This window comes from Aspergillus versicolor, assembly GCF_001890125.1.
Source record: "Aspergillus versicolor CBS 583.65 unplaced genomic scaffold ASPVEscaffold_3, whole genome shotgun sequence".
In the NCBI taxonomy this organism is placed as follows: Eukaryota; Fungi; Ascomycota; class Eurotiomycetes; order Eurotiales; family Aspergillaceae; genus Aspergillus; species Aspergillus versicolor.
In genome coordinates, this window is record NW_024467526.1 from 284,205 (window position 1) to 310,587 (window position 26,383).

Here is a 26,383-nt window from a genome sequence, read left to right on the forward strand (position 1 = left end):
GACAGTCGGATCACTCTGATCAAGGTGATCCAGTTGATATTGAGGGCAGATTTGGTGCTTTTATATAGACCATCGTGGGCTGTTGGTCTGCGGTGACGCGGTCAGACCGCCAGTTTTACCGTTTGATGAATCCATCCGAAGGACCTGATCAATAATTCGACGGCCAAGATCCATCTCATCCTTTCGACGAATATTCCACGAGGCTTCGGCGAATTACCAGTCAAATCAAACAATGAAGCGCCCGTGAACAAAAAAACTGGCGCTGCCCAGGCCGCCCCCCAAGGCACGCCCAGGCACGCCCGCCGAGGAACGCCGCCAACACGGACTGACATTATTGTGAATACGTGGTTTGCTTTCATTTCTTTCATGGTTACTGCTATTCGTCAATTGCGGTTGCTAATGAATGTCTCAATTAACTGCTGCGACATGCGCTGTCAGGTCCAGCAGGCGGCTAGAGTACCCCCACTCATTGTCATACCACGCCATGATCTTGAAGAACTGGGGATTCAGCTCACTACACGATGCCGCGTCCACAATCGCACTGTGTGAATTCCCCGAGTAGTCGCTGCTCACCAACTCCTCGTCTGTTACACTCAAGACCCCAGAAAGCTCGCTCTTGGCCGCGCGCCGAAAGGCCCCCAGGATTTCGGCAAGCGATGTGGGCGCCGCGGTACTGACTGTCAGGTCGATCATGGACACATTCGGGCTGACATTCATTAACACGCCCATCTTCACTCGTATATTTGGTTGAAGGACTTACGTGGGAACACGAATCGACACCCCTGTGACCTTGCCCGTTAATTCGGGAAGCACTGTCGCAATCGCCTTGGCTGCCCCTGTCGTGGTGGGAATGATGTTGTCGAATACGCTGCGTCCTGCTCGTTGTCAGCCATAAGCCGTTGTCATAGTTCGCAGTTCACAATTCGGGGGCCGCTTACCGAGCCGTCTGTTCTTCTTACTATACCCGTCCAGGACTTGCTGCGACCGCGTGGCCGCATGCACCGTCGTCAGGAATCCTTGTGTAATGCCAAACTCCCTATGCAGCACCTTCAATACCGGCGTCACACAGTTGGTTGTACAACTGGCGCACGACACCACCCGCCGGGATTCATCCGCGCGGTACTCATCCGAGTTGACCCCGTACACAAACGTTGGAGAATCCGAGCTTGGCGCTGATATGACCACCCGCTTGGCACCCCCATACGTGACGTGGTCGAGAGCCTGCTCGCGCTTTGTGAACTTGCCTGTGCATTCGACGACGTATTCCGCGCCCAGCGCGCTCCAGTCGAGCTTCTTCAGGTCGCGCTCGGAGGTGAGTGCGATGTGTTGCCCGTCGACTACAATCTCAGTGTCGGAGAGGGCGTGCATGGGGACTGAGTCGGGGAGCTTGCCCATGGACGAGTCGTAGCGGATCAGGTACAGGAGGTCTTGGACGGAGGTGCATGTGTGGTTGATGGCCACTATCTGGATGTCTTTCCGGCTGAGAGCCACTCGCAGGACATTGCGGCCTACACTGTTAGCTATCTTCAGCCAAGCACAGATAGGTGTGTTTACCTATACGCCCGAACCCGTTGATTCCTACTCTGCAGGACGAGGGGGTGGAGTCGCCCACGGGGAAGTCGTTGATAGAGGGAGCCATCTTTAGATGTAAGTTTAAGCGAGTCTGATATAGATATGCTTCGTTATCTTGGTATTCGATTGAGCCTGCAATCTTTCTACTGTCCTTAAACTGACGTCTACCAGAGCTTTATATATATATTCTTTATATCTACTCCACCGACCGATATCTATACCCGGGAATACCCTCTCTATCCTGTCCCATTGGCCCCGGTAACTCCCGCGGTTGCTGCCATCGATACAACTACACAGTGCCAGGACCGGAGAAAACCCCAGCTTTGCACACAAGTGCCGATGACCGGCGATTCGGTCGGGCCCACAGACGGCAGAATGACGCAGGCGTGCCGACTGTTTGATTGGACTGATGATTCGAGCGTTGCTTGAGACTCATCTGTGGACTCCTGCCTTGCGCGATAAACGACAACGGAGGAGAGTAAGTGCGGTGGTCAATAATATCCACCCCTGTTTCAAGCGAACACGAGCGTTTCGCCAACCGCGTCAATTACGTCTCCTGAGATACTTTATACATTCTACGAATAGCGATCGTGAAGCCACCGGACGTGTTGTGTCCGGTTAGACGTTACCGGAGCCACACACTGCCGGGGCCATAGCCGGAGCCACGGCCGGAGCCGACGACCGGCAAGAGCACAACCCGCAGCGACCGGAACACCGGAAAAGCAGCCTCGATAGCCCCGCGGGTGAAAGAATAGGCAGATTCATGCGTAGTCAACATTGAAATTTCTATCATATCAAATTCTTCTATCGTTAACTCAATTCCAGCATTACATTAAACGTTTTCCTTCTGTTCCACCCCAGCACCCTCCTTGGTGACTGCCGCCAATTGCGCCTCGGCGACTTCGCCCTCTGGCAGCTTCCTGGCCATCGAGACAATCTCCCAAGGCGACGACGCATCGCGGAAGACCTGGTTGATGAGTTCCAGGTTGCGGTTCATCGTCTCGGGGTAGAAGAAGTACACCGAGATCGGGATGCACGCCGACAGCACAGTGTACATGACATAGTAGCGGTACCCGATTGTGTTCAGAGCGACGGGGGTGACCATGACGATGACAAAGTTCCACAGCCAGTGGTTGGCGGTCGAAACAGCAGACATGGCAACACGAAGGCGCGCCGGCGCGACCTCGGTCGTGTACAGGAAGTTCCCACCGAGGAAGCCGATCGGGTAGAAGAGGTTGAAGAGGAAGATGAAGGCCGCGGACGCAATCTGCGCACCTCGATTGTCTGAGGGCATGCTGTTGGTGATGGACAGGGCGAGCATGCACGCAGCCATACCGCTGCCACTGACAATGAAGCAAACGCGGCGGCCGAGACGATCAATCGCGAAGAACGAGATGAAACAGCACAGGAACTTCCAGGTGAGAGCGCACGAGGCGAGGATCTTCGACAGGCTCTCGCCGAGGTTGAGGTTCTCCTCGAAGATGGTCGACGCATACACGGAGATGAGGTTCCCACCGCACATCTGCTGGAGGAACTGCAGCATGAAGCAGAGGATGAAGCGGTAGAGCAGCCTCTCCTCGTCATCTTTCTTGAAGATCTCCATGAGCGAGCCCTTGTAGTGGGCTGTCAACTCAAGAGAGGTGTGGATTCCGGCAATTTCAGCGCGGATTTCCTCGGGGGTCGCCTGGTCCTTCAACGTCGCGAGACTGCTCTCGGCCGCTTCGATCCGGTTGACCTGAACGAGCCATCTGGGAGACTCAGGGAAGAGGAAGACGGAGGTCAGGATCATGAGGGAGGGGAGCAGCGAGAGAGCGAGCGGGACACGCCATTGGGTCGTGCCCTCGGCGTATGACAGACCAAAATCGATCCAGTTGCAGAGAGCGTAACCCAGGCACATAAACATTCCATCGAGAATGACGTGCTGGCCACGGTTCTTCGCGGCGGAGGACTCACTCTGCCAGACGGGGACAGCGACACTAAACTGACCGACACCCAAACCGAGGATGACGCGGCCAACAACAAACTGAGCAAGATCGTACGATGCCACCTGCAGGACCTGCCCGATGATAGTCAGGATGGCACCAATAAAGATCGTCCTTCGACGGCCAAAGCGGTCAGACATGAACGTCGTCGAGAGGGCACCGATCAGCGCACCGATCTGGAACGCGGCGATGACGGCGCCCTTGCTGGTGTTGTTGTGGTCCTTGAGCGCGCCTTCGGTGTTGAGGGTGTCGATGTCTGGGAAAGTTTCGACCCAGCTGTCCAGGAGGGCCAGAGGGCCTAGCCCAGCCTGGTTGTAACCGAAGACAATGAAGGCCGGGGCGCCGATGAGCACGACCTGGAGGGTGTGCAGCAGGCTGCCGGTGGCGCCGAAGATGGTGGTAACCCTGTCAGCCATGGCGATGAGAGTCTGGTCTGTCACACTGTGCAGAGAAGGGATAGCAGAACCTGGAGAAAACTCTGAAGGGGAGGTAAAGCTGCCTTTATAGCATCGGGGAGACCCCGTGGAGAGGGTGTAAGCCCTCGTTTACTTCCCCTCGTCCCCTCAATTCAAAATTCAAACTCAACTGACCCCATCTGTGTGTCTCCACGTTCAACCGGTGAGACTGAGGAGAATGCCGGAGAGGGATTTCTCATCACGCGGTACCTGGTGCCTCAGCCAGAGTGTGGTAGACTGGGTCCCCCCGAGTCGTGTAGAGGCCAACTGCGAAACAGAGTCGGACACGGAGGGGCTCGCATACCACAGCTCCACCGCACTTTCACACCTCCGGATTGCGTGAGCTTGTCTGCCAATTGACTTTCACAATGGGCAGCTCCATTGCAACTCGCGAGCTGGAGAAGTCTGTGTGTTCGGGGTTCCCCCGGCGCCCATCACAATGTAGTCACTCAAGCCGGCCCATAATTCACGACTTTCCTCATAACTGGCAACTAATGACGCAAACTCGACTCTCCCCTCCACCACGGCGGTGTGGCACGATCGGGTCATCCTCGGACAGTGTGAGAAATCTCCGGTGTCAGGCTGTCCATGTGGAATGGAGTGGAAACTGTGGGCTGCACTCGGCCAACGTCCGAACCCCAGCACTCGGATCGGCGGTTTCGAGCATGCCCAGATCCCGAGTCAAGGCTTGACTGGCCGAGAAAAGCCCTGGTTTGTCTGGCTAAACGCCTAAAGCTTCTCAACGCTTGGCATGCTTAACCCGGGTCCCCGACTCCGGATGTTTTGGTTGTGTCGTTCGCGTGGCACAAGGCTCTGGCAGGGCTGCGACCGCGATCAGCACCCCACGGCATCTCTCGGCTTCCCCAGGACTTGGCTGTTCCAGGCAACTGTGCATGCATATGTTATTCTGTACGTCCACTGTAAGCCGTCAAGAATATCAAAGTCATGGGATGCCGAAGAGTTTTCGCCGTTTCGGGCGGCAGTGGCAGACTCCACGGTGACCCCGACACGGCTCAGCTTGCGGCCGCCATCCTTCGCTCTCTCGGTCGGTGGCAACAAGGTTAAATTCCATTAGCAATCGCAGCTCTCCATTGGCCAATAGGGCCACTTCCCCCCCGGCTGCTTCGGCTCCATTGGGCAGCCTCCCGTGTGGCCCAGCGGTGCGCACTTGCCGGCTCGTCGTGTTGGGGGCCAGTTCTGGACAGCACCAGGTATATCATCGCCCTCCTGCTGCGGCGTGAGACCTCGCCCAGCCTACAATGTTATATTAACCGCCCCCTCGTCCCGGGATATCTTCGTCAATGCGGGGAAACCACTCGAGCCGTCGTCTTGGAAGCTGCGAACCAGCCTGTTATGCAGCTCGCAAACCCCAGCTGCCCGACCGCACTGGGGCCAGATCGCATCTCTGGGGCTGGCTGTGATGGATAATACTGTCAGCATCTGCTCGTTTAACTTCCGGCTCAGGAACCTGGACCCGGTGTCGCTTTGTCATTTTCCGATGGTTGAAGTCGAGAACGAGACACCCACGCGGGCTGCTGACGCTTATTCTCCAACTCTTCCCTTCTAAAGTTTTGCGCTGCCGATCCGAGAGCCGGGATTCGGGGGTGACAGAGCATACGAGAGTAGGGGATGCCTTGCCGGGGTCAGCTTAGTCTGGTTCTGCATCGGGTCCTATAGGAACTGCTCCTGCTACAATGCAACTCTTCTGCTAAGATATTCACCATCACTACGTCAGCCCGCCTGCTATCGAGAACAGCATACCCCTATTCACGCAGTCCCCGTACCGCCGATATCCTGCAAATTTGCGAACCTGCCCTGCGTCCCGATTATCGTCGAAAGTGGATGAGGAAGACTCCATTCCTTAGCCCGGCCATTGGACATGTCGAATCGTCAACTCTGGCGGCCTGACGCCTACCATCGCGTTCAACGTCCGGTAACGGCAGATAATGCGACAAAGTCAAATTGATTTTTTTCGATCCGGATTGTTGAGCTTGGGATCTGGCGCATCAGGGGTTCCGGAGCCCGTCAGTTCATACGAACATGCACACCGGCTTATTATCCATACTGATCCTTGCAGGAGGTTCCTGGTCAGAATCGGTTTTGGCTGACAAATGGCAGAAACGCTGCTTTCTAATCGGGTGCCACTGGCAGCAAGGGCGAGCATAAGGGTCCAGCGAGTCCCAGCGCGGAGATGCCCCGTCGTGATTCTCCGATTGCGCCCTCCAACATTGCATGGACCGGATGTCAGGAGCCACGCCTAAGACACGGTTCTGCCGGATTCTCCCGAGTAGGGTGGTATCGACCGGCTACAGATTGCTCTTTTGGCTGGCTGCGTTGGACCATTCAAGTCGTTAAAACAGCCTGTCATGTAGACAGCCAGTGGCTCGCAACGTGGCTCGCCACGAGAGTTACAACTGGCAAGCTGCAGCCATCGTAGTCGTATGCACCACGGTTATCACCAAGCGGATCAACGTAATTTCTTATACCCACGGCACTGGGTGGTTGGATGTCATGCAGATGCTGTGCAAGACTCCTGTTTATCCCCAGAATCATCTTGACTCGCCGCTTCTTCGTAGCCATAAACCTGTTGACATAAAGTTCTAATGCTGCTCGGCCACGTTAGCCTATACATCGTCAACCAGATGCTCAAGTCTTCCTGCGGGGACGCAAGGCATCGAACACACTCGTATTCGGATTTGGGCGCCGCACGGGCCAAATTGTCGCAGACTTTGCTGTCGTGCACTCTGGACTTGTGTGCGACGGTCGCAAAATCGACATTTATGACAGTCCATGCCAGCTGTCATTATACCTAGTGATAAGCATTGGAGAGGAGCGTCGGGCTCAGACACGGGGTTTTGGGTGGACTCCCTATTCAGTCGGTGAAGGGAGCAACCGTTGGGAGGGAGCCGATGTCATGGGCAATGAAACATTAAATAGTACCTGATGAGGAGTATGTATCGCTTCAGATCTATGAAGAAACGTCTAAAATATTCGAGTGCGAAACGTGGCTTATAGAATTCGTTGTATCAAGCGCTATCGTAATAATTCGGTGATATATATATATACAGGTGAAACAGCCAGTGTCTACGCACCCACAGCCTCATGCTCATCCATCATCTCATTCTCAATAGCCTGCCTTCTAGCACGCTCAGAACTGGACGAGTTATCCTTAAATACATGGTCCATCTGCTCGAGAGTCCGACCGCTAGTTTCAGGGACGCAGAAGTAAGACCAGATAAAGGCGAGGACACAGAACACCGCGAAGAATACGTACGCGCCATAGCCCGTATCATCGATTAACGGAGGAGTGATGAGGCCCTGACACTGTTAGTAAGACTCGAGGCACATCCACTGAACGAAACTTACGATAATAAAGTTAAACAGCCAGCTCCCGCAGGTGGAAAGCGCCACACCCTTGGCCCGGAGGAAGGAAGAAAAGACCTCTGTTACGTGTTAGTAAAGCTTTTATCTCGGTGTATAGTCTGATCATACCTGCTGGCAGCGCCCATCCAACGGAACCCCATGTCCCACCAAACGCAAGCATGTACACGAAGAGAAAGGCGACACTGACCCAGCCCTGGGTACGGTGCGCGGGCCAATTGTCGGAGTAAATGCCGACCAGGGCTGCAATGATGATATGCGAGATCGCCATGATGGCAGCGCCCCAGAGCAAAAGGGTACGACGGCCGAGGGAATCCATGGTCCAGACACTGGTGCAGACACCGACGAGCTGGGTCACGTTGATGATTCCGGACATGAGCAGCTGCATGTCATAGTCGAGGCCCATAGTTTTGAATAGCGTTGGGGAGTAGTAGATGAGGGCGTTGATGCCGACAAACTATACAAATTAGCTTCTAGAAATAGGTGGAATCATAGAGGAACGTACCTGTTGGAAGAACATAACAAGAACAGCAACGTGAGTCCGTCTCCAGCAGCCACTCTTGAAGCAGTCGGCCCATGAGGCCATCTCACGGAGAAAGCTCATCTTAGGCCCCGGCCCTTGTATCTTGGGGTGCTTCTCTGCGTTAAGTTCCTGGTGGAAGCGCACTTCAACCTTGATATCAAGAAGCTCCTGCTGAACACGGTGGTCGGACTCTGGCAACCGTCGCAGCCTGCACAGACTTTGCAAGGCCTCATCATTGCGTCCCTTGGAGGCGAGCCACCGTGGAGAGAACGGAAGCACGACCACACCAGCAAGGAGGACAAAGCTAGGAACCATCTGCAGCAGGAAGGGCAGTCTCCACGACCACTCTCCAGCCATATACCGGGTACCATAGGTAATCCAATAGGCGATGACAATGCCCAGGACGATACAGAACTCTTCCAGAACAAGGAGCGCACCACGACACTCCGGTGGACTGATCTCCGAGATATAAACCGGGGCAACCATGGACAGCATACCGATACCGATACCACCAATCGTGCGACCAACAGTGAGCATAGCGTAGTCCACAGCGGCCGTTTGCAGGACCGATCCGACGATGAAAATGGCGACCGCGACGACGATGGAGTATCTTCGTGAAATCTTATCGGCAAGCCATCCCTGATTGAAAGCACCAACAAAGGCACCCAGTTCCAACATGGCCGTCATCAGGCCCTTCCAGAAGCCCGAACCCGGATGTCCTTCGGCGATCTCAACGAACCTGCCAAGGAACTGGTCCATCACCAATGTCACGGAGATAACCCCTTGGTCATAGCCAAAGGTCAGACCACCGAGGGTTGAACATGCCGCGCAGAGAAGAACAAATGGGTTGGCAATGACACCCCGGAGGCCTGGTGGTCCGTATGGCTCACGTTGTCTGGACAGTTCGGCATGCTGGGTGTCGCCTTTGATGGAGGACTGGCTGTCTCGGATGGAGGTCTCGGGCCTGATCTGGCCGTCGTCCGTTTCGACCATATCAGCCATAGTGAATTGGAAACTATTAAAAGATAACACGAGAAGAAGCTTCAGAGCTCGAGGCTGCTTTCAAAGACGATAGCAAGGGGGAAGAGGGCAGCATTTATGGGGTCGGCTTGAGGCCGAGATACGCACGGCATGGCCATGGTCCTGAGCTGGAGACCGGTCAAAAGCCGACCCGTAGAAGACTCCAGAGAGATAACTGGACGGCCGGCCTGTCCTTGGCCAGCTGTCCCTGGCTCGTGAAGAGAAGAGGAGAAGAATGAATGAGGGGGGGTGGGCCATAGTCCGGGGAGACTCCGGGGAAGACAGCCAATGGCACATCGCGGAATAGCGGGTCTCTGTTTCTCGCAGGATACCGGTACACGGTGATTGGCCATAACCATCAACATGCAGATTTAACTCGCGGCTAGTCCCAGTCGGGGTTAGGCGTTTCAGTCGCCAGAATGAGCAGAATCACAGAATGCACAGAACTGCCTCGAACATTCTGCACTGAAATGCCGTTATTGGGACTCTTTGACAAAATAGTATGGAGATATTTGATAAAGAATGGCAGTGGTGAATGAAGGGCGGAAGGGGAAACTGTGGTAAGACCGCTCGCGTGCAACCCCATGGGGAACAGCAGATCTTTCCGTTCAGGTGTCTTCGGATTCCAGATTCCGACTGCGACGTCATGGCGGCCTGTTTGTCCCGGGCTGGGATTACTGCTCCTGGCTGCTTACTGCTTGCATCAAAAGGGGTTACGCTTCTCCGGCCTCAACTGCATCGCCGGCTGTGCGTTCTGCCCGCCGCCTAATCTTCGGCCTCGCGTCTAATGCAGGTGTATGATGGCCTGAACCGTCCATACTCCATTGGACGGTGTTTATGCTTATCTCTTAGGCAGTAACCGTCTGATACTACCAGCTTGGCATGGGCCGGCACGGCTATCGCCGTCTCTCCACCGGCGGCTATCAACCAGCTTGTTCAGGGTTAACATCATACTACATTGACGCCCGGGGTTGGTCCACTGTTGCGCATAGCCTCGGGCTGCAACGTGTCGCGTATTGAAGCTGATGACACCGGGCTGACCTCCAAGGCTCCAACAACAGTAAATGCCTCACCGTTGGCAGACAGCACTTTCTCGTAGCGCATACTGAAATTGGCTTGCCCCGAGAATTGCCGTCCCCGATCCTGCTATCGATGTGCTCCGTTCAGCCGTCTTACCGACGGACCGCGCTTGGCTTGATGCCGTGGGCGACAACAACGCGAAAAGATCCTCGTGTTTAACTGGCTTAATCTGAGCCTGGGTAAAGCAGCCGCCTGCTACAACCTACAGCAGGACATTGGGCTTGTTGCTCGAGATTGTGGATGGCACTAACGGTGGGTTGGCCTGTAACTTCTATTATTATATAGCTGAAGATATTATCTTATTAAGGAAGTATATTGTTATTATTAGCTTTCCAAAATATAGTTATATATATCTCTAATGTAACTTTAATCTGCGGAGTATATATATAACTATATTATAGCTCTTTACTGGTAGGTCAGCTGAATATAACTTGCTCTAGAGCTCGCAAGACCGGTGCATGCAAGTGTTGGTGATCGGAAGCTCTGGCGGCTGGCCTGCAGGGATTTGGATCCATCCATTGCAGGGTTGCTTTCTTTGTACCTTCGAAGAGGCCCAATGATGGACTCAGGGCCACGACACGCAGGGCCCACGGGGATATTCTAGCATATTCTAGTTGAATATACATAGAGCTGTGGTTTCAATCCCGCTGGTAGAATCCAATAATTCAGGGTGATTGCTACAAACATAGCCGATGTGGATTGCAAAATGCTGAAGAATAAACTAACTAGTGGGATCAAGCTAAAAGCATAGGGATCTGGACATATTGCTCTATAGATTAACACCGTCTAACTGAACCACATGCGGCAGAATTACCCTAGCCTGCAGCAGCCCATATAGCCTAGTTACGTACCACAGGCTGCATTGAACCTTTGAATTAGATCTTACTCTGAGCCGGTGGCTCCGTATAGAGTGTCTCTGACTTTCGTAGAGCATCAATGGCTTCCGACTCTATGCGTCTAAGGAGCTGCTGGCAGGTCGGGATGTCATTAATGAGACCCATGGCTTGACCAGCATACCACACCTGATTGGATTTGTTAGTTCTTGTATAAGTCCGACAATTGCTCTTAGTGATTGTTACTCACACCATAGTTAACATCGCCATTTAAATAAACTTGTCGGCCCCGTTTACCGTCAACATAAGGTTGGACTTCCTTGAAATCGCCGGTCTGGCTGTTCTTCTCGATTTTCACCGCCTCTTGTGTGACCTTGTTGCGGAAAAGCCTAGAAGTGTTCTTCCATCGACGTAAGACAAGGTCTGTTTGGTGCTCGTCCGAGTTAACAATCGCCTTTTTGACGTCAAGGTGGATCGGCGCCTCGATAGTGGCCATGAAGCGGGTACCCATATTGATGCCTTCGGCGCCCAAAGTAAGTGCTGCTGCCAACCCATGGCCATCTGCAAACCCCCCGGAGGCAATGAATGGAACACTCAACTCTTGTCTTGCCCGACTTAACAAGATAAAGTTTGTGATATCGTGTTCCCCAACATGACCCGCGCATTCGAAGCCGTCAATGGACAGAAAATCAACACCCAATTTGACGGCAGACTTGGCATGTTTTATTGTGGTACACTTGTGGAGAATAGTCACGTTCGCTTTCTTGAGCTTCGCAATCACAGGGCCCGGGTTGTTTCCAGCTGTCTCAACAATGCGGATACCTTCATCGATAATGACTTGGGCGTATGCTGGATAGTCTGGAGGTATGATGGCAGGGAGAAGGGTCAAGTTAACGCCAAAGGGCTTATCAGTCATAGTCCTACATCTGCGGATCTCTTCTCGTAGGGCTTCAGGCGTTGGCTGGGTGAGTGCCGTGAGCTGCCGCGGGTGTCAGAACATTCGTGGTCTATAGAATAGAGATTTCGAGCTCCATATTTCCAAAGCCTAGGATTATGAAAAAGGATACGCACAATTCCCAGGCCGCCAGCGTTGCTGACCGCGGAAGCCATCTCTGCGTATCCGACCCATTGCATACCACCCTGTACGACAGGAACTGTTGTTGGTGTTATTAGCAAGTAGCATTACAAGAAAATGCCAACATAAGCTCACTCGATATCCCAAGTTTCCTGGTCAGGGCTGTGTTGAACGGCATTGTGTAAGTGAGCCGAGAAATGCAATATCCTTTGGGTATAGTTTTGAGATTTTTAAGACGAACGTGGATCGCGGTGAGAATCTCTTATAATTTGGCAAGATTAAATACAGGTGGTGAGAGATCACTGCAGATCACCGATGAATTGCTCCGCGGTTGATCACTAAACAGATATGTCTGGGCAAGCTGAGATAGCATAAAACACCAAGATAAGTGGGTCACTCAGTATAGCCCCTGCTTCGTGTCTCGACAAAACATCCCATACTGCCACCAGTATCGAACTGTTGATATTATACACCGAATTTGAATTGGCGCACTAGTGGCTATGAACTGCCGCCCCTAGGAACTGGAGATAATCTCGAACATCCAAGACAAATCTTCCCGACCAAGCCGAGGTCTTGGGTGTGATTAGTATTCACCAACGGCCCTTGGTCCGACAACTGGTTACTGCTCTCCACATTCATCATCGACGCAAATTGTAGACAAACCTAACCTAAGCAAGCACCTTTATTACATCACATCTATTCCTCCATCAGCTTCCAAAAGTCCAACGTCCAAACTCCAAATTCCAACGCAGCCCTCACGCACGGTCAACCACGGTCTCTCATCTTATCCTTCATAGTTCGCACATACTCAACCATGTCACGCAACCCGCAAAAGAAACCCGTCATTGCGGTTGTCGGCGCCGGCCCGGGCATAGGCGAAGCAGTGGCACGACGCTTCGTCCAAGAAGGCTTCATCGTTGCCCTACTCGCGCGCACAGAGGACAAGCTACAAACGATGAGCACCGGCATCGAGGCCGACTTTGGGAAACACACCGCCCACTACTACATCACTGATCTCCGGGTCGAAGAGCAAGTCATCTCGAGCTTTAAATCCATTAAAGAAGAGCTTGGGCCGGTGGATGTCCTGGTGTATAACGCGGGCGCGAGGCGTGTGAATGGGCGCTCGATTCTAGACACTACGACCGAGGAATTCGAAAACTTCACCAAAATCAAACTTGTTCGGTGCGTTCTGGTCTGCCAAATGCGTGCTCCCCGACATGCTATCTGCCTCAAAGGGCACGATTATCTTCACCGGGGCCACGGGCTCACTTCGCGGCATGCCCGGTCTGTCCAGCTTCTCGCCTGGTAAATTCGGACTCAGGTCTTTAGCACAGATCATCACGCGGGAGTATCAGAGTCGGGGTATCCATGCTGCGCATCTCGTTATTGATGGACCGGTAGATGGGAAGTTGATCGGAGGGGTCACCAGGAGGAAGTGGGAGCGGGCGGGAGAGAGGGAGAAGTTAGAGGAGGCAGATAGGTTTATTATGCAGCCAACGGATTTGGCCAAAATCTATTGGTATTTACATACGCAGCCGAGGAGTACGTGGTCGCAGGAGTTGGATGTTAGGGCAGAGAAGGAGACGATGTTTTCGAAGTTGTGATAGAGTACGATCAGATTGAATTGAATCTATATTAAATTCCACACCCAGTTCCGCCATAAATAGACCCCGTGAATCCTGTTGGTATGTCAAGCCTTTTCAAAGCCATCCACTTTATTCTGTGGGGTTTACCGTATAGGTCCCATTAGGATGCCACTGGGCTCAAATGGCCAAAAGACAAAAAGAAATCCCCAACGGGTCCCCTCTGCCGAGGTCTACGCAAGGCTGACTTAATTGGAGCTGTGAGCCAGGTGGACTCGGCACATAGTAAGTGGTAGGCTCGATGATCACTAATCTCCAGAAAAGCCGAAGTCAGGATAGGGTAGGTCTATCTGTGGGGTTCGGCGCCTCTGTGAGATATGACTGACGGGGTAATTTGCCTTTTAAACCGAGCTGTTTCCCGCTTGCTGTTTGCTTTACCTTAAGCCAATGGACTGACCGTCCACTGTTGCGAACATGCCTACCCATTCAGCTCATCCACCAATTTCCGTGCCAGATGTAGATCTGTGGAGCTTTCTTTTTGAACGAAGAGATCTTGAATACCCCGAAGACCACGGTGAAGCTGCATCACAATTCCATCATTGCCAATTGCTAATTCGGCGATAGCAATATTCGTGGACCTATCCAATGACAAGAGATACACATTCCGAAGTCTCCGCCAGACCTCAATAGAAGTCGGCCGCGGCCTCCGCACAAAATGGCAATGGCAAAAAGGCGACGTAATGGCCATCTTCTCCCCCAACAGTGCAGACATCGCCGCCATAGTCGGCGCCACTCTTTGGGGAGGCGGCGTCGTCTGTCCCATTAATAATCTCTACACCGTCGACGAGCTCGCCTCGTTGCTCAAGAGTTCTGGCGCCAGGGCTCTCACCACCCACGCGAGCTGTCTCGATGTAGCCCGTCAGGCGGCGCTCATTGTAGGGCTGCCACTCGATCGGATCATTCTTGTTGGGGATCCGGATGTGAAGGGGAAGGCAAAACATTTCGAGGAATTGAAGGAGGCGAGGGAGGTCGTGGGCAAGCCAAGAATGGAACCCAGTGAAGATTTGGCGTTTCTCGTGTATTCCTCTGGGACTACGGGACTCCCAAAGGGGGTGATGCTCAGCCATGGAAATATCGTGGCGAATATTCTACAGCATTACTCTGCGGAGAGAGATGCGATGAACTGGAGGGATGACTCTATGCTTTCATTCTTGCCCATGTTTCATATCTATGGTGAGCTCTCAGACCACCGTGCTTCTTATGAAACTAGCTAAAATCAGGGCTCTAGGCATCGCAGCTCTGATATTCCAACCCATTTATAAAGGGGTCACGATGCATATAATGCAGCGCTTTGACTTGGAAAGATTCTTATCCGCGATCCAACTCTACAAGGTCACAATCGCATATGTCGTCCCTCCAATTGTGCTTCTCCTCGCCAAACATCCCCTCCTCGACAAATTTGACTTGAGGTCGCTGCGAATCATGCATTCCGCGGCAGCACCACTCACCCAAGACTTGATCGATATGATATATGCTTGTCTAAAGGTACCCATTAAGCAAAGTTACGGCATGTCAGAAACCGCACCCGCAATATCATCACAGGTAAACCCAACCATTCCTATACCCTTTCTTAAACGTCATCAACGCTAACAATCCCCCAGCAAACTGCAGATTGGAACAACCCCGTCGGCTCAGTCGGCAAGCTCATCCCGTCGATGTCCCTCAAGATCGTCTCCAACGGAAGCGAAGTGCCTGCCGGGCAAGAAGGCGAGATCTGTCTGCGAGGCCCAAACATCTTCAAAGGCTACTACCAGAACCGCTCCGCAACGGCGGAAACATTCAGCGATGGCTGGTTCCGCACTGGGGACATTGGGTATATCGACGCCTCGGGGAACCTATTCCTCACCGACCGATTCAAAGAGCTCATCAAATACAACGGGTTCCAAGTTGCGCCAACTCAGTTAGAGGGGCTGTTGCTAGGCCATCCGGCAATCGACGATGTCGCTGTTATCGGCGTGTATAGCAGAGAGAGAGCGACGGAGTTGCCGCGGGCGTATGTAGTCCTGAGTAAGGGGTATGAGGCGGGGGAGAAAGTAGAAGGAGAGATTATGCGGTGGGTAGAGGGCCGGGTGGCGCCCCATAAGCGGCTAAGGGGGGGCGTGAGGTTCGTGGAGGCTATTCCGAAGAGTACTGCTGGGAAAATTCTGCGACGGATCTTGGTGGAGCAGGCGAAGTTGGAAGAGGAAGGAAAGGTGTCGTCGAAGCTGTGATTAAGAGCCCTTGAGATCCATATTTATAATAAAATATTTATATAGTAGTTCATTACTGTAACACCCTCCGCAGAACTCTCTACCTGCTCGCGAGGAGCAGGGCAGAGCCAATTTTCGTATATTTGGAGGAATACCAGACAAGCAAAGAAGCGGAGACAGGCAGAGGATATAAGGACAATGTGATAGGATGGAATCCTGGAATCCCCACTTTTTATGCATTTTATGCACCCAAACTGGTCCCCGCCGTGCACTCATCATGACTCATGAACAACTCTTTCGATAAAAGGACCCGTCTTGACAAGGCTATTGCCCTAATCATATTCAGGAATTACTATGGCAGACAACCATGCTATCGTGTTCGGGGCAGCCGGCCTGCTGGGATGGGCCACCCTGAACCAGCTGCTGTGTGGATATCCCTCATCCAAGCCCTTCTCACGCGTCACTGCTGTGCTCAATCGACCGGTCAGCGAATCCGATCTTCATCTTCCATCAGGTCCGAATCGGCCATCGCTAGATATCGTCTCGGGGATCAATCTCCTACAGGGGAGCAGCGATGAACTGGCCACGCAGCTACGCGAGAAAGTCGCCAACGTGGAAAGCATCACCCACGTCTTCTACTTTGGTATTCTATTCTAGCTATACTAGAGGTCAAATGGGCTAACACGCTATCAGTCTTCGCTCCTTTCAACGACGACCACATCCAAGAATGCAACCAGAACTGCGCCATCATGCAGCGCCTCGCCGACGCATTGAACACCGTCGCCCCAAAACTGAAATCATTCGTTTACCCAGGGGGATCCAGAGTATGAGCCCATAACGCAGTATCCACACCCTCTCGTTACCACTAACATTCCAAGGGCTACGGCGTTTATATCCCAGGCGGTGTCTTCCAACCACCCCTCCAGGAATCCATGGCCGATACTCTACCAGAAGACTACGCAAAGACGGTCGCGTATCCCTGGTTCCGAAAGATCCTGACTGCAGCCAGTAAAGGGCGCGCCTGGACGTGGTCCGAAGTGTGTCCGGACGCAGTCATCGGATTCACCCCGAATGGCTCAGCCTATTCTCTCGCACTGCACTGGGCACAATTTCTCTCTTTATACGCGTATAACCATAGAGATTCCGGGGGAAAGGAGATTGAAGTCCCATTTCCCGGGAATGAGGCTGGGTATCGGTCGCTGTATACCCCTGTCTCTGGGAAGATTCTTGGGCGGATTTCGATCCATGCTGCGCTGAACCCAGATCTTTGTGGGGAGAAGGTCATCAACATGCTGGATAACGACAAGCCAATCAGTGCCAGTGATATATGGCCAGGGATCGCGGCTTGGTTTGGACTCAAGGGTGTTGGACCTACAGCCGAGTCCGAGGATCTCAAGCCTGGAGAATATATTGAGAAACACCGCCATCTTTTCGGGGAGAATGAGAAGCAAAAGGCTCTGACGTGTGGTGTTGGTATTGGCCATAAACAACTGGATGCTATTGGATGGTGGCTGGGATTCGATAGGCAGTTTAGTGCTGAGCGATTGAGGGCAGTGGGATTTACTGAACAGCGTAACCCGCTTGATGGCTGGCTAGAGGCATTTGAAGCATTCAGAGGAGCAGGGGTTATATTTTGATACAGAGGGCGCTATTAAATTCGAGGTTTACCCTCTAATAATGACAGGGGGTGTCCAAGGCTAGACGTAGCCCTGCCTGGTGATGATATCATATCCCAGGTCTTCTATCTGGATATTCGAGTTGACCAGAAATTGCAGCGGCATCTCAACTAATGTACCCCTGATCTTTGACAATTCCTCTTTGACCTGCTTGACTCCCTCGTCACCATCTGAGAAGTTGCTCTTCTGGACATGGCCCCATTGTCCAAAGTGAAAACCATCCGGCCCAATAAAACGCTTCCAGAAGAGCTCGTCGTACTCCAGCCAGCTCTTGACCGAGTCATCTGGAACCGGAGCGAACACCTTTCTAAAGGCAGCGGTGTTTGTATGTGCAACATCGTTCCAATGCTGCAGAAACTCGTCACTCAGTGGATCCGCCACAAGCTGGTCCTCCTTGGACCCGTGATCGTAGTCATCTGGCACAGGTGCAGGCATAAAGTGGCCATCAGGGTTGCGCATGTCCTGAGGAATCAGAAGGCCAAGGTGCTTGCGATAGAGGTACCGGCGCAGCGTAGCGGCAAACTTGCTTGCTTGGAAGGGCTGGCCATGCATGGTCGTCGCCAGGACATCGCCCCCTTCCACGACGAGTCCCATTTCAGAGTCGCGGCTCCCTTTGAGAGACCGGTCATTGAGGTTGGCAGAAGCACAGACTACCACCTTGTCGTCAGCAATAAGCAACTTGGAGTGGACGTACAGCTCCTCGCTCACGAAGGCATCGATGTCAGGGACAGAAGCGTCGGGCCAGGGAACATTCCTGATGTCGTCATCACCAAACATGTAGCATGAACTGACGCTGTCCCAGTTGCTGTTTCGAGGCCGTGCATTTCGCGCTCGAAATTGCGGAATTGGTATCTGGAAGCCGAATAAATTGACGACATTATCAGGCTTCTCCGGTGTAGCCATATTGATGCGGTCGTAGCTCCTCAAGTTGAAAAAGCTGATATACTCATCTGGGTTGATTCCTTGTTTCTGCAATATCTCAAACACACTGAATTCAGCTCGACTAATGGAGTCGTATTGCAGCTTCATGAGTGCCCGCGGTGGCTTGCCAGCAATGGGAGACTGGAGGTCGCCAGCAAATGCAGGGACTGCAGGCAAGACGACGACGACCTTGTAGCGTTTTTGTTCTCTTGCAGCACGAACAATACGCGCGGCGAGTGCATCACCGACTCTGTTCCATATCGGACCGGGCGACTGGTCAGTGGCGGTGATGAAAAACTGCTGCTCAATGTACACGAAATGCTCGCTTTTGTCGATGATGTCGAGATACGCATTATAAATGCTGTGCTAAGTCAGGGTCCCATGGCTCCAATGCGATACACTACACACCAATTGACAGCTCATCGACCCAGCAGGCTCGTCCACCCTCCGAATGTATGGCTTTGGCGGTGGCAAGGGCTTATATCTCCGCAGACAAGGCAAGCCGCTGTTGTATTTCCGCCTGTGAATAAAGTTCCAGCGATCAACAAAGTACTGGCAGATGTCGGCAAGAACAGGGCCTGTAACACTGAGAGAGATATCCTCCCATCCCATACGGGATGTGTCGCGGCGAAGCAGCTCGTTTCGCTCCCAGTTGGCGACATCTTTAAAGTCCATCACTCGGCCATTATTGTAGTCCTGACCAGGAAATATAATTTGATCCCCGTTGTCACAATGGGCATCAGCAATGGGATGTTGTATTGGGTCCCAGCGGCCGTACGAAAGGTCAATGCCTCCCAAGAACGCGACGTGCTGGTCGACAATGACGAGTTTCTCATGGTGAGTCCATAGCAGAGTCGGTCCTCCTACCATGCCAAAGAGCGTCTGCAGTGTCCTATCTGAGATATGGTCCACATCCGCAGCGTAACCGGCACCCACGCTCTCAAATATGCTTCTCGCCGATGAGAGGATGTCCTGCGCATTTTCGATATGGGTTGGGTATCGGAAGACCGAGATGTTAGGGTGGAGGGACTCTAATGCGCGCTTGGTATGTCTCGAAGCCACTATATAAAGTAAGTCGTTATACCGTAACGGAGGAAAAGGGAACTTACGGATCATTATCTCCTTGACCTCTTTGAATACCACAATATTGACCTTGACGCCCCGCTTGGCAGCCGCTTGAAGCATCCGATCGAGCCGGTACTGTTGATTCTCGGATGGCGGTCGTCTCAGGTAGACTTCGGGCGATAGCCACCCTAACGCTGTCAGACTGGACCATTGCACAGTTCATACATCGAGTGGCATACATCCTAATATCCAAACGGAATCCTTCGCTGTAAGCAATGCCTCTGAAACCGCCCAGAAATAGGCGCAGCCAGCGACATGGAACTTGACAGCGTTACCCTCGGAAACGGCCGCAGAGCTCGAGTAACGGGTTTCAAGACTGTTCGAGGCCATCTGTGGCTCGGTGGTCGCATTGTTGTTGGTGTCGATGGTGTCCTTGGGTTTGAGAGAAGGGCCCTCGGTGCTGGCAGACTGTTCGAGAGAACTCATGGTGATATACCCTGGAGAGCATAATCAAAACAGAGTATGACTGTTTATGTGAACGAATAAACAGGATAAATTGAAATGGTGCTGTAGCGCGAGAGAAGGAGCCATCTACCTCGTAATGTGGTAGAAGGCGCGAAGCCCAGTACCATCGGGAAATTATGCAACGACAGCGAGGACTGTCGGGTTATATATTATTCGGTCAGTTTCATCCAATATGTTTGTCATACCGCTGTTCGCCTTCAGGCTCGTCTAAATATAACAAACCCTGTGCTACATGAGTGCTCGTTACTGCAGTCTCGCTTTGGCTATCCAGTACCGCCATCATTATCTTCTTGAAGCCGTAATCATCTACGGCTTTAGTGGAGCATACGTGTCAGTCAATATGGCAATAGTTTGCATAAATTGTATTCATAGATTAGACCGCGCCCTCCACTTGATATAGGGGTGGTTCGGGCTTGAGGGAACCAAGTGGTCAACATCGGCCGTATTGACCAGCCCTGGGTATACTTCTGAAAGATCCTTGATACCGATGAGCTTCATGACACCTTCCATTTCGGATTTGAGCACTAAGATAGTTATGTTAGCTTGGGTAGGTCACCAGACGCGGAAACATACACTGAATCAGATGCTCAACACCCTCAGTCCCATAGTGCAGTGCATACAAGAAACTGCGGCCGATGCCCACTGCCTTCGCACCGAGACAGAGCGCTTTAATAATGTCTGAACCTCTGCGGAAGCCTCCATCCACATAGACTTCCATAGTGTCAAACACCTCCGGGCAGTTCTTGTGCATCTCCAGCAGGAGCAGAATCGCAGGGGGCGTGTAGTCCAGATTGCGACCACCATGGTTACTGAGTAAAATCCCATCGACCTTGTATTGCATTGCAATCTTTGCGTCCTCGGCGGAGGTGATGCCCTTCAGGATAATAGGAAGGCTGGTCACACTGCGGATCCACGCGATGTCTTTCCAGGTCATTCCCTGGTCGATATAACTCCCCATTATTCGGGTGAGACCGCCGCCTGCCTTCATCGGTTTTCCAGTCACTGGATGAGGGAGTTCATCATTCGACTTGAGTCTTTCGTCTGACTCGCGCTTGCCTCGTCCTGCTGCGTCGACTGTCAAAAAGATAGCCTTACAGCCTAGGGACTCTGCCTTCAACAGCACTTCTTTTGACTTTTCTTTCTCCTTGTTGAGATACAGTTGGAATAGAAACGGATAGCCTGGGGTCTCCTGAACGATTTCCTCGAGCGGGTGGCCAGAGTTCGTGCTAACCTATTGACAGTTAGCATGGCAGGTTCAGTCAGGCTGTAAAGGCATACAATTTCCAAAATCCCTGTAGACTTCGCCGCACGGGCGAGTCCCTTTTCCGCATCTGGATGAATCAATCTGGCTACACCCGTCGGACAGATAAATAACGGCATGGACATTGGCAGGCCAAGCATCGTGCTCGACGTGTCGACATGGGTGACATCTTTCATAACCCTCGGCCGGAACCAGATGCGCTTCAGCATCGACTCATTGGCGTCGCGGGTCCAGCAGTCGGTGTCTGCGGTGGAGTAGAACGTATACGCCTTCTTAGACGCACTGACGGCCGCGGCTCGTTCAAAGTCGTAGCTTCGTGGGGTCAATATCGGATAATTATCCGTGCTGGGTGAACGCACCTGTTGATGAGCGAATGCAGCGGGGGTTTCGAATTGGCGACAGACTCAGCAGACTGCGATTTTAAAGGCGTTTTTGTCCATTCTGGGGTAATTGTCGAGGTATCGAGTCTGCCTTTTAAATTTTCTATGGCGATGTTTTCTCTGATTATTGTCATGGCGTGGACCTCAAGGAATGCGTCTGTGGCATCTCGCCCGGCGTGTTTGAGAATAACTGCCAGATACTTAGCGACCTGCCCCGAATAGAGTAACGGATTGCCTACTTGAAGGTCCCCCCGGATGCTCGTTCAGAAACGAGGTCAAGTCCCATATCTCGCCATTGATCCCCACCCAGCAGTCGTCCGGCGTACTGTGGGGGAGGACATCGTGTGCCGAGATCAGTGGTAGACCGCTCGTATCTCTTCCCATCGGTGCGCAGTATAATAAAATCCGGGGAAATGGGGCAAGCAGGTGGGCGAGTCCAGATTATGAATGGGAAGAAGGCTGTCGGTGAAGATCAGCCAGAACGATTAACCGGCCTTCTCTCCACCCAAGTCGGATCACGTCCGATAAACGGAGTCTCCAATACACTTCATATTATTGGTTAAAATAACTACGTGTTTAGATATTGGGGCTAATTAGATTTGGACAAAAATATCGGTCACAGCCTATGCCCTGGAAATTGTCAGACACATTCTATAAAATCTAGGCAGACCACTTACTCGATCTCAACCCACAACGGGGGGCAAGCTTCTTCCACGACTCCATCCCTCTCGCCGCCCAATCATCGGGGACTCTGGTATTTATGTTAGTACTTGTAGATGCGCCAGGTGGAAAGGCCAAAAACTCACGAGGTACGCGTCTCCCACATGTCGGTATGGAAAACCTCCATAGACACCCACCCCCGGTATCCCAAGTCAAAGACTGCCTTCGCCACATCAACAACCGGAAGACAGCCCCCGTACTTCTCTTCACAAGGATAAATCCGACAGTTGCGTGACTGGGTCATGAACGACGGCTGTGCCAGATCCTGACGCGGGTACCCCGTTTGTTTGGAATCTGCTACTATTGCGTCACTCAGCTGGAAGTATACAATATTTTCCGGATTCACGGTGCGTTTCAACTCATTGAGACTAGCCTGTAGAGCAGGAAGTCCGCCGGGGCGAATTGGAGACTCGCGATTGAACGGATCGCCTGCCTCTCGCGATGCGATATGGAAGGTATCTAGGCAGTGGCCGACATTGGGCAGGTTAACAAGGTCTAAGATTTTCTGCACCTGCTGCCAGGTGTTATTATGAATTCCCCACGATGGTGCTTCGTAGGCGACTCGAAGGCCATAACCTTGTGCTAGATGGCCTAACTTGCGCATATTGCCTGCGATGATTGTTGGATCGTCCGTAATCCTCCTCTCGTCAATCCCGTACAGGGCGGTGCAAATCTACCAGAACCTGCGATTTAGCAAAACTTCATGAGTAGGCTGAAGACCTGGCACACCTGAAAAATGCCAATACGCATAATCTGGCAAAGCTGACACCAGAGTTCCGCCTCTTGGAGACGCACGTCTACGTCTTTGGGGTCCTTGAGCCCATCATACGCTCCAAACGGGTTCAGTGCGATGAGCTCAAGGTCCAACGAGGACGCGCCTTTAAAGATATCAGCGGCAGCTGCACAGAGACGCTCCTTCCGAAACGTTAATGAAGTGAAGGTCGAAGCATGAGCGTCGAGGCATTCGAATGCCAATTCGACGCCGTCAAACCCGTGTGCTTTTGCGGCTTGGAGTTTGCGGTGGATGGTGTGTCCTGCGGCGGACTTTCCTAGGGAGTTAGAAGCGACTGCGATTTTGATCTCAGATGACATTGCTATAACCCTGTATCGTACTGTGACATTGCCAGCGTCTGGAGGGGTAAATTAGTGGGAGGTGAGATGCCAGTCAAGGGCCGGTGTCTAGATTAAAGGCCCGGAGGGAAACTCGGTTAGCCACGTTATTAACAACATAGTCCCCGTGGAGTGGCAATCGGATACCCGAGTATTCTATTTACTAAGTATTATCTACAATAAACTCATTATGCAACAAAGAGTGGCCATTGTCACCGGCGGAGCGGATGGTTTCGGCGCCGCCATCGCAGATCGATTCAGCAACGAAGGCTGCCGCGTAATAATCCTTGACTTAAACAATCAGAAAGGGGAAGAGAAAGCTGCCAATGATCCGAATTTGCACTTTCTACTGGGGGACGTGACTCGACAAGACACCTGGAGCCAGGCACTGGCAGTGGCCAGAGAGAGATTTGGCCGCCTGGATGTCGTCGTTAACAACGCAGGTATAACGGGAAGTCAGAGTGTACGTACTGCCTATATAATGTATAATGAAGGCTTATTGCTTACTGCTACAAGTCTGTGCACACCAAAGACATGCTCGAGTACGAACGGACGTTCAACGTGAATGTCAGAGTAAGTCTGGCCTAGAATAGTGCTGTCCGCGAGGCTTGGCTAATGGCATGAAGCCCATATTCTGCAGCGCCCAGGCCATCGTTCCCTTTATGATGGAACAGGGACACGGCGTCTTTGTAAACATTACCAGGTACGTCGCGACTCACATACGAAAGCAATTCCTCTAACATATCAGCACCGGGTGTACTCGGCCCCGGCCAGGATTTGCCTTCTACAATGCCTCCAAGGCAGCAGTGAACGTAAGTACTTCCTGCCTTTGGGCTGTCGATATACTAACAGGAGAAACCATTGTAGGTGGCGACCAAAACTATGGCGTTGGAATATGCACCAACCATCCGATTTAATTGTATCGCGCCGGCAGTGGGTAATACGTCCATGTATGTACCGGTTGCTGTTGTATACAACTTGTATGAGGCTTACGTGTGCAGGCTACAAGCAAGTACTGGAAACGGAGAGGACTCAAGGGAGCGGCTACAGAAGATCGAGGACATGCTGCCAATGAAGCGAGTCACTCAGCCAACGGACATAGCAAATGCGGTATGGTATCTGGCGTCCGACCAGAGCTCTTTTGTGACTGGAACGACTCTGGAGGTAGATGGTGGGCGGGGAGTATAGATAGCATCAAACCACTCTTTAAGATATCCATATTAGGCCTATTAAACATAGCTTATGGCCGCGACTGTTTTACTCAGATGAACTTGAATGCTGCGTACGCAAAAAGGTGAACTTTCCAATTTGGAGTAGATATACTGTGTTATTTAGTTGGATGTAATGAAAAATAGAAAGACGGCTATACAGCTAGTGGAGTTATAGTTGGACAGTATTTCGATATATTTGGCCCCTAGCACTGATATATCCAAAGTTTGCCCGGGGCCTTTACGGAGTCTATTCTACAGATTGCTCCGTCGTACCTCGCCTCGTAAGACCTGATTCACGAAGTTCGGATCCTCTCGCAAGGGCCTACCAAGCCCTATCATATCGACATCGCCGTGTTCCACAGCTTCTGACATACGATGGCTATCACGCCACCCACCGGTAGTTCCAATGACCGCGCGACTCTATAGCACATATCAATTAGAGTCGACGAGGAGTGCGCGGGGTGCTTACCAAAACCTTCTTGAGCTCCTGCGCCCATTCAATGAAATAGCTAGTAAAGGAGATATCAGTATTGGTACATACGCCTCTGCCATCATGAGATACTCTGCTTACCTTCCACGTTCTTTTTGCGATGGGCGCTCGGCTAGCTCTGTCATGATATTTCCTCTCCACGCAGGCGAGGCATAGGTACCGCCAGAGATATCAAAGAAGTCAACCCCGGCGTCTTCGAGCCACTTGATGACCACGCACATCTCTGCAAAGCTTGTTCCGCCTTCAATGACTATGATTGCGGTCAGTAGAGTAGGAAGCCAGGTTATTAGATCAGGGACCGTACAGTCATGGCAATTCAGCTTCGCAGCAATGACGAATCTGTTCGAGGGCAGTATCGCCTTGATGGCATTGACAATTTCCAGAATAAAGCGGGCACGGCTTTCGAGGCTTCCCCCGTACTAAAGGCATACGTGCGTTGGTAGGACATTCATGGGTAGATATCCAGGGTGGACTCGACATACCTCGTCAGTGCGCTTGTTAATCAGGGGCGAGAGGAACTGCTGCATGATATATCCATGACTGGCGTGCAACTACGTATGATTTAGCTTCATAGACATCTCGCATAGATTCAACAGGCCTTACTATAATTCCGTCCGCTCCAGCCTTATCAAGGACCTCTGACGCCCACACATACCTGCGCACCAAATCCTGAATCTCGCCCTTGGTCAGCTGCGATGGCTTGCCGTACGTTTTGTTGAGACACGGCTGCAGCTGTCGATCGGAGGACGACTTCGGATTCGCGTTCAGGAACTCAGGGACCTGGCGTCCGGGGAACTGTAGCTGGGGCAGGAAAAGCGCACCGCGAGACTTGGCAGCTTTGACGGCGGGTGCGAACGCCTGCACGGGATCCCAGGGGTTGTTGATGTCTAGGACTGCATTGTTGTAGTTCTCGAGGTTATCTCGGTGAATAGGGATATTTCCTGTGCAGATGAGACCGGCACCACCGTCGGCGAGTTCTAACATGCATTAGCTAGTTTCTGGGAGGTGCTGATACGAAGGAACATACCCTGGTATAATTCTGCATATCGCGGCAGTGGCTTTCCGCTGTTCTCGACGTTGTCTTCGTCGTAGGTGGACGCGTATTCACTTAGAGGAGTTCTATACATGCGATTTTTGATCACCTTTCCGGAGAGCTTCAGCGTGATGGGCTGTCGTTTGTTAGCACTATAAAAGCCTTTCATGGGATGTACTGAGTGTACTGACCTGGGCCAGGGGAGCTATGTGTGCCGCCATTGTTGCAAACAGAAATT

General features: G+C 52.2%; 12 protein-coding genes across 12 annotated transcripts; 4 read left to right on the top strand and 8 right to left on the bottom strand.

Annotated features, from left to right (window-relative positions):
* Positions 1-408: 408 nt before the first annotated feature.
* On the bottom strand, positions 409-1,639 carry ASPVEDRAFT_60581 (type I glyceraldehyde-3-phosphate dehydrogenase; the record flags this gene model as incomplete). The annotated part of the gene is made up of 4 exons (XM_040815538.1): positions 409-706; positions 761-875; positions 939-1,508; positions 1,555-1,639. The coding sequence occupies 4 exons, from the start codon at positions 1,637-1,639 to the stop codon at positions 409-411; spliced, it is 1,068 nt and encodes a 355-aa protein (XP_040665403.1).
* A 771-nt stretch (positions 1,640-2,410) lies between these two features.
* ASPVEDRAFT_118467 (uncharacterized protein) lies at positions 2,411-3,934 on the bottom strand (the record flags this gene model as incomplete). Its single annotated transcript, XM_040805630.1, has 1 exon — positions 2,411-3,934. A coding segment is annotated over one exon (1,524 nt), but the record flags the coding sequence as incomplete, so codon positions are not given.
* Positions 3,935-7,001: 3,067 nt separating this feature from the next.
* Positions 7,002-9,126, bottom strand: ASPVEDRAFT_187942 (sugar porter family MFS transporter). The gene is made up of 4 exons (XM_040809019.1): positions 7,896-9,126; positions 7,502-7,847; positions 7,376-7,452; positions 7,002-7,327 (listed from the first exon to the last, which is right to left on the bottom strand). The coding sequence occupies exons 1-4, from the start codon at positions 8,913-8,915 to the stop codon at positions 7,094-7,096; spliced, it is 1,677 nt and encodes a 558-aa protein (XP_040665405.1). The 5' UTR covers positions 8,916-9,126; the 3' UTR covers positions 7,002-7,093.
* Positions 9,127-10,888: 1,762 nt separating this feature from the next.
* On the bottom strand, positions 10,889-12,099 carry ASPVEDRAFT_127215 (NAD(P)H-dependent flavin oxidoreductase; the record flags this gene model as incomplete). The annotated part of the gene is made up of 4 exons (XM_040806436.1): positions 10,889-11,035; positions 11,097-11,825; positions 11,918-12,000; positions 12,057-12,099. The coding sequence occupies 4 exons, from the start codon at positions 12,097-12,099 to the stop codon at positions 10,889-10,891; spliced, it is 1,002 nt and encodes a 333-aa protein (XP_040665406.1).
* Positions 12,100-12,735: 636 nt separating this feature from the next.
* ASPVEDRAFT_51017 (uncharacterized protein) lies at positions 12,736-13,525 on the top strand (the record flags this gene model as incomplete). The annotated part of the gene is made up of 2 exons (XM_040814407.1): positions 12,736-13,098; positions 13,157-13,525. 2 exons carry the CDS (start codon positions 12,736-12,738, stop codon positions 13,523-13,525), a joined length of 732 nt encoding a protein of 243 aa, XP_040665407.1.
* Positions 13,526-13,978: 453 nt separating this feature from the next.
* On the top strand, positions 13,979-15,891 carry ASPVEDRAFT_187945 (acyl--CoA ligase; the record flags this gene model as incomplete). The annotated part of the gene is made up of 4 exons (XM_040809020.1): positions 13,979-14,078; positions 14,129-14,737; positions 14,793-15,106; positions 15,166-15,891. The coding sequence occupies 4 exons, from the start codon at positions 13,979-13,981 to the stop codon at positions 15,772-15,774; spliced, it is 1,632 nt and encodes a 543-aa protein (XP_040665408.1). The 3' UTR covers positions 15,775-15,891.
* Positions 15,892-16,107: 216 nt separating this feature from the next.
* Positions 16,108-17,390, top strand: ASPVEDRAFT_81242 (uncharacterized protein; the record flags this gene model as incomplete). The annotated part of the gene is made up of 3 exons (XM_040817004.1): positions 16,108-16,396; positions 16,447-16,577; positions 16,632-17,390. The coding sequence occupies 3 exons, from the start codon at positions 16,108-16,110 to the stop codon at positions 17,388-17,390; spliced, it is 1,179 nt and encodes a 392-aa protein (XP_040665409.1).
* A 16-nt stretch (positions 17,391-17,406) lies between these two features.
* ASPVEDRAFT_60585 (uncharacterized protein) lies at positions 17,407-19,805 on the bottom strand (the record flags this gene model as incomplete). Its single annotated transcript, XM_040815539.1, has 4 exons — positions 17,407-18,716; positions 18,759-19,411; positions 19,460-19,603; positions 19,655-19,805. 4 exons carry the CDS (start codon positions 19,803-19,805, stop codon positions 17,451-17,453), a joined length of 2,214 nt encoding a protein of 737 aa, XP_040665410.1. The 3' UTR covers positions 17,407-17,450.
* A 293-nt stretch (positions 19,806-20,098) lies between these two features.
* On the bottom strand, positions 20,099-22,041 carry ASPVEDRAFT_39052 (FMN-dependent alpha-hydroxy acid dehydrogenase). Its single transcript, XM_040811824.1, has 5 exons — positions 21,821-22,041; positions 21,561-21,771; positions 21,219-21,513; positions 20,514-21,171; positions 20,099-20,464 (listed from the first exon to the last, which is right to left on the bottom strand). Exons 1-5 carry the CDS (start codon positions 21,963-21,965, stop codon positions 20,307-20,309), a joined length of 1,467 nt encoding a protein of 488 aa, XP_040665411.1. The 5' UTR covers positions 21,966-22,041; the 3' UTR covers positions 20,099-20,306.
* A 109-nt stretch (positions 22,042-22,150) lies between these two features.
* Positions 22,151-23,483, bottom strand: ASPVEDRAFT_522375 (sugar phosphate isomerase/epimerase family protein). The gene is made up of 3 exons (XM_040814607.1): positions 23,031-23,483; positions 22,259-22,974; positions 22,151-22,211 (listed from the first exon to the last, which is right to left on the bottom strand). Exons 1-2 carry the CDS (start codon positions 23,391-23,393, stop codon positions 22,384-22,386), a joined length of 954 nt encoding a protein of 317 aa, XP_040665412.1. The 5' UTR covers positions 23,394-23,483; the 3' UTR covers positions 22,151-22,211; positions 22,259-22,383.
* A 118-nt stretch (positions 23,484-23,601) lies between these two features.
* ASPVEDRAFT_128423 (uncharacterized protein) lies at positions 23,602-24,599 on the top strand (the record flags this gene model as incomplete). The annotated part of the gene is made up of 6 exons (XM_040806547.1): positions 23,602-23,874; positions 23,928-23,984; positions 24,038-24,114; positions 24,160-24,223; positions 24,279-24,361; positions 24,413-24,599. The coding sequence occupies 6 exons, from the start codon at positions 23,602-23,604 to the stop codon at positions 24,597-24,599; spliced, it is 741 nt and encodes a 246-aa protein (XP_040665413.1).
* A 275-nt stretch (positions 24,600-24,874) lies between these two features.
* ASPVEDRAFT_81247 (uncharacterized protein) lies at positions 24,875-26,366 on the bottom strand (the record flags this gene model as incomplete). The annotated part of the gene is made up of 8 exons (XM_040817005.1): positions 24,875-25,042; positions 25,092-25,131; positions 25,194-25,362; positions 25,417-25,531; positions 25,595-25,663; positions 25,716-26,089; positions 26,140-26,281; positions 26,337-26,366. 8 exons carry the CDS (start codon positions 26,364-26,366, stop codon positions 24,875-24,877), a joined length of 1,107 nt encoding a protein of 368 aa, XP_040665414.1.
* Positions 26,367-26,383: the final 17 nt, after the last annotated feature.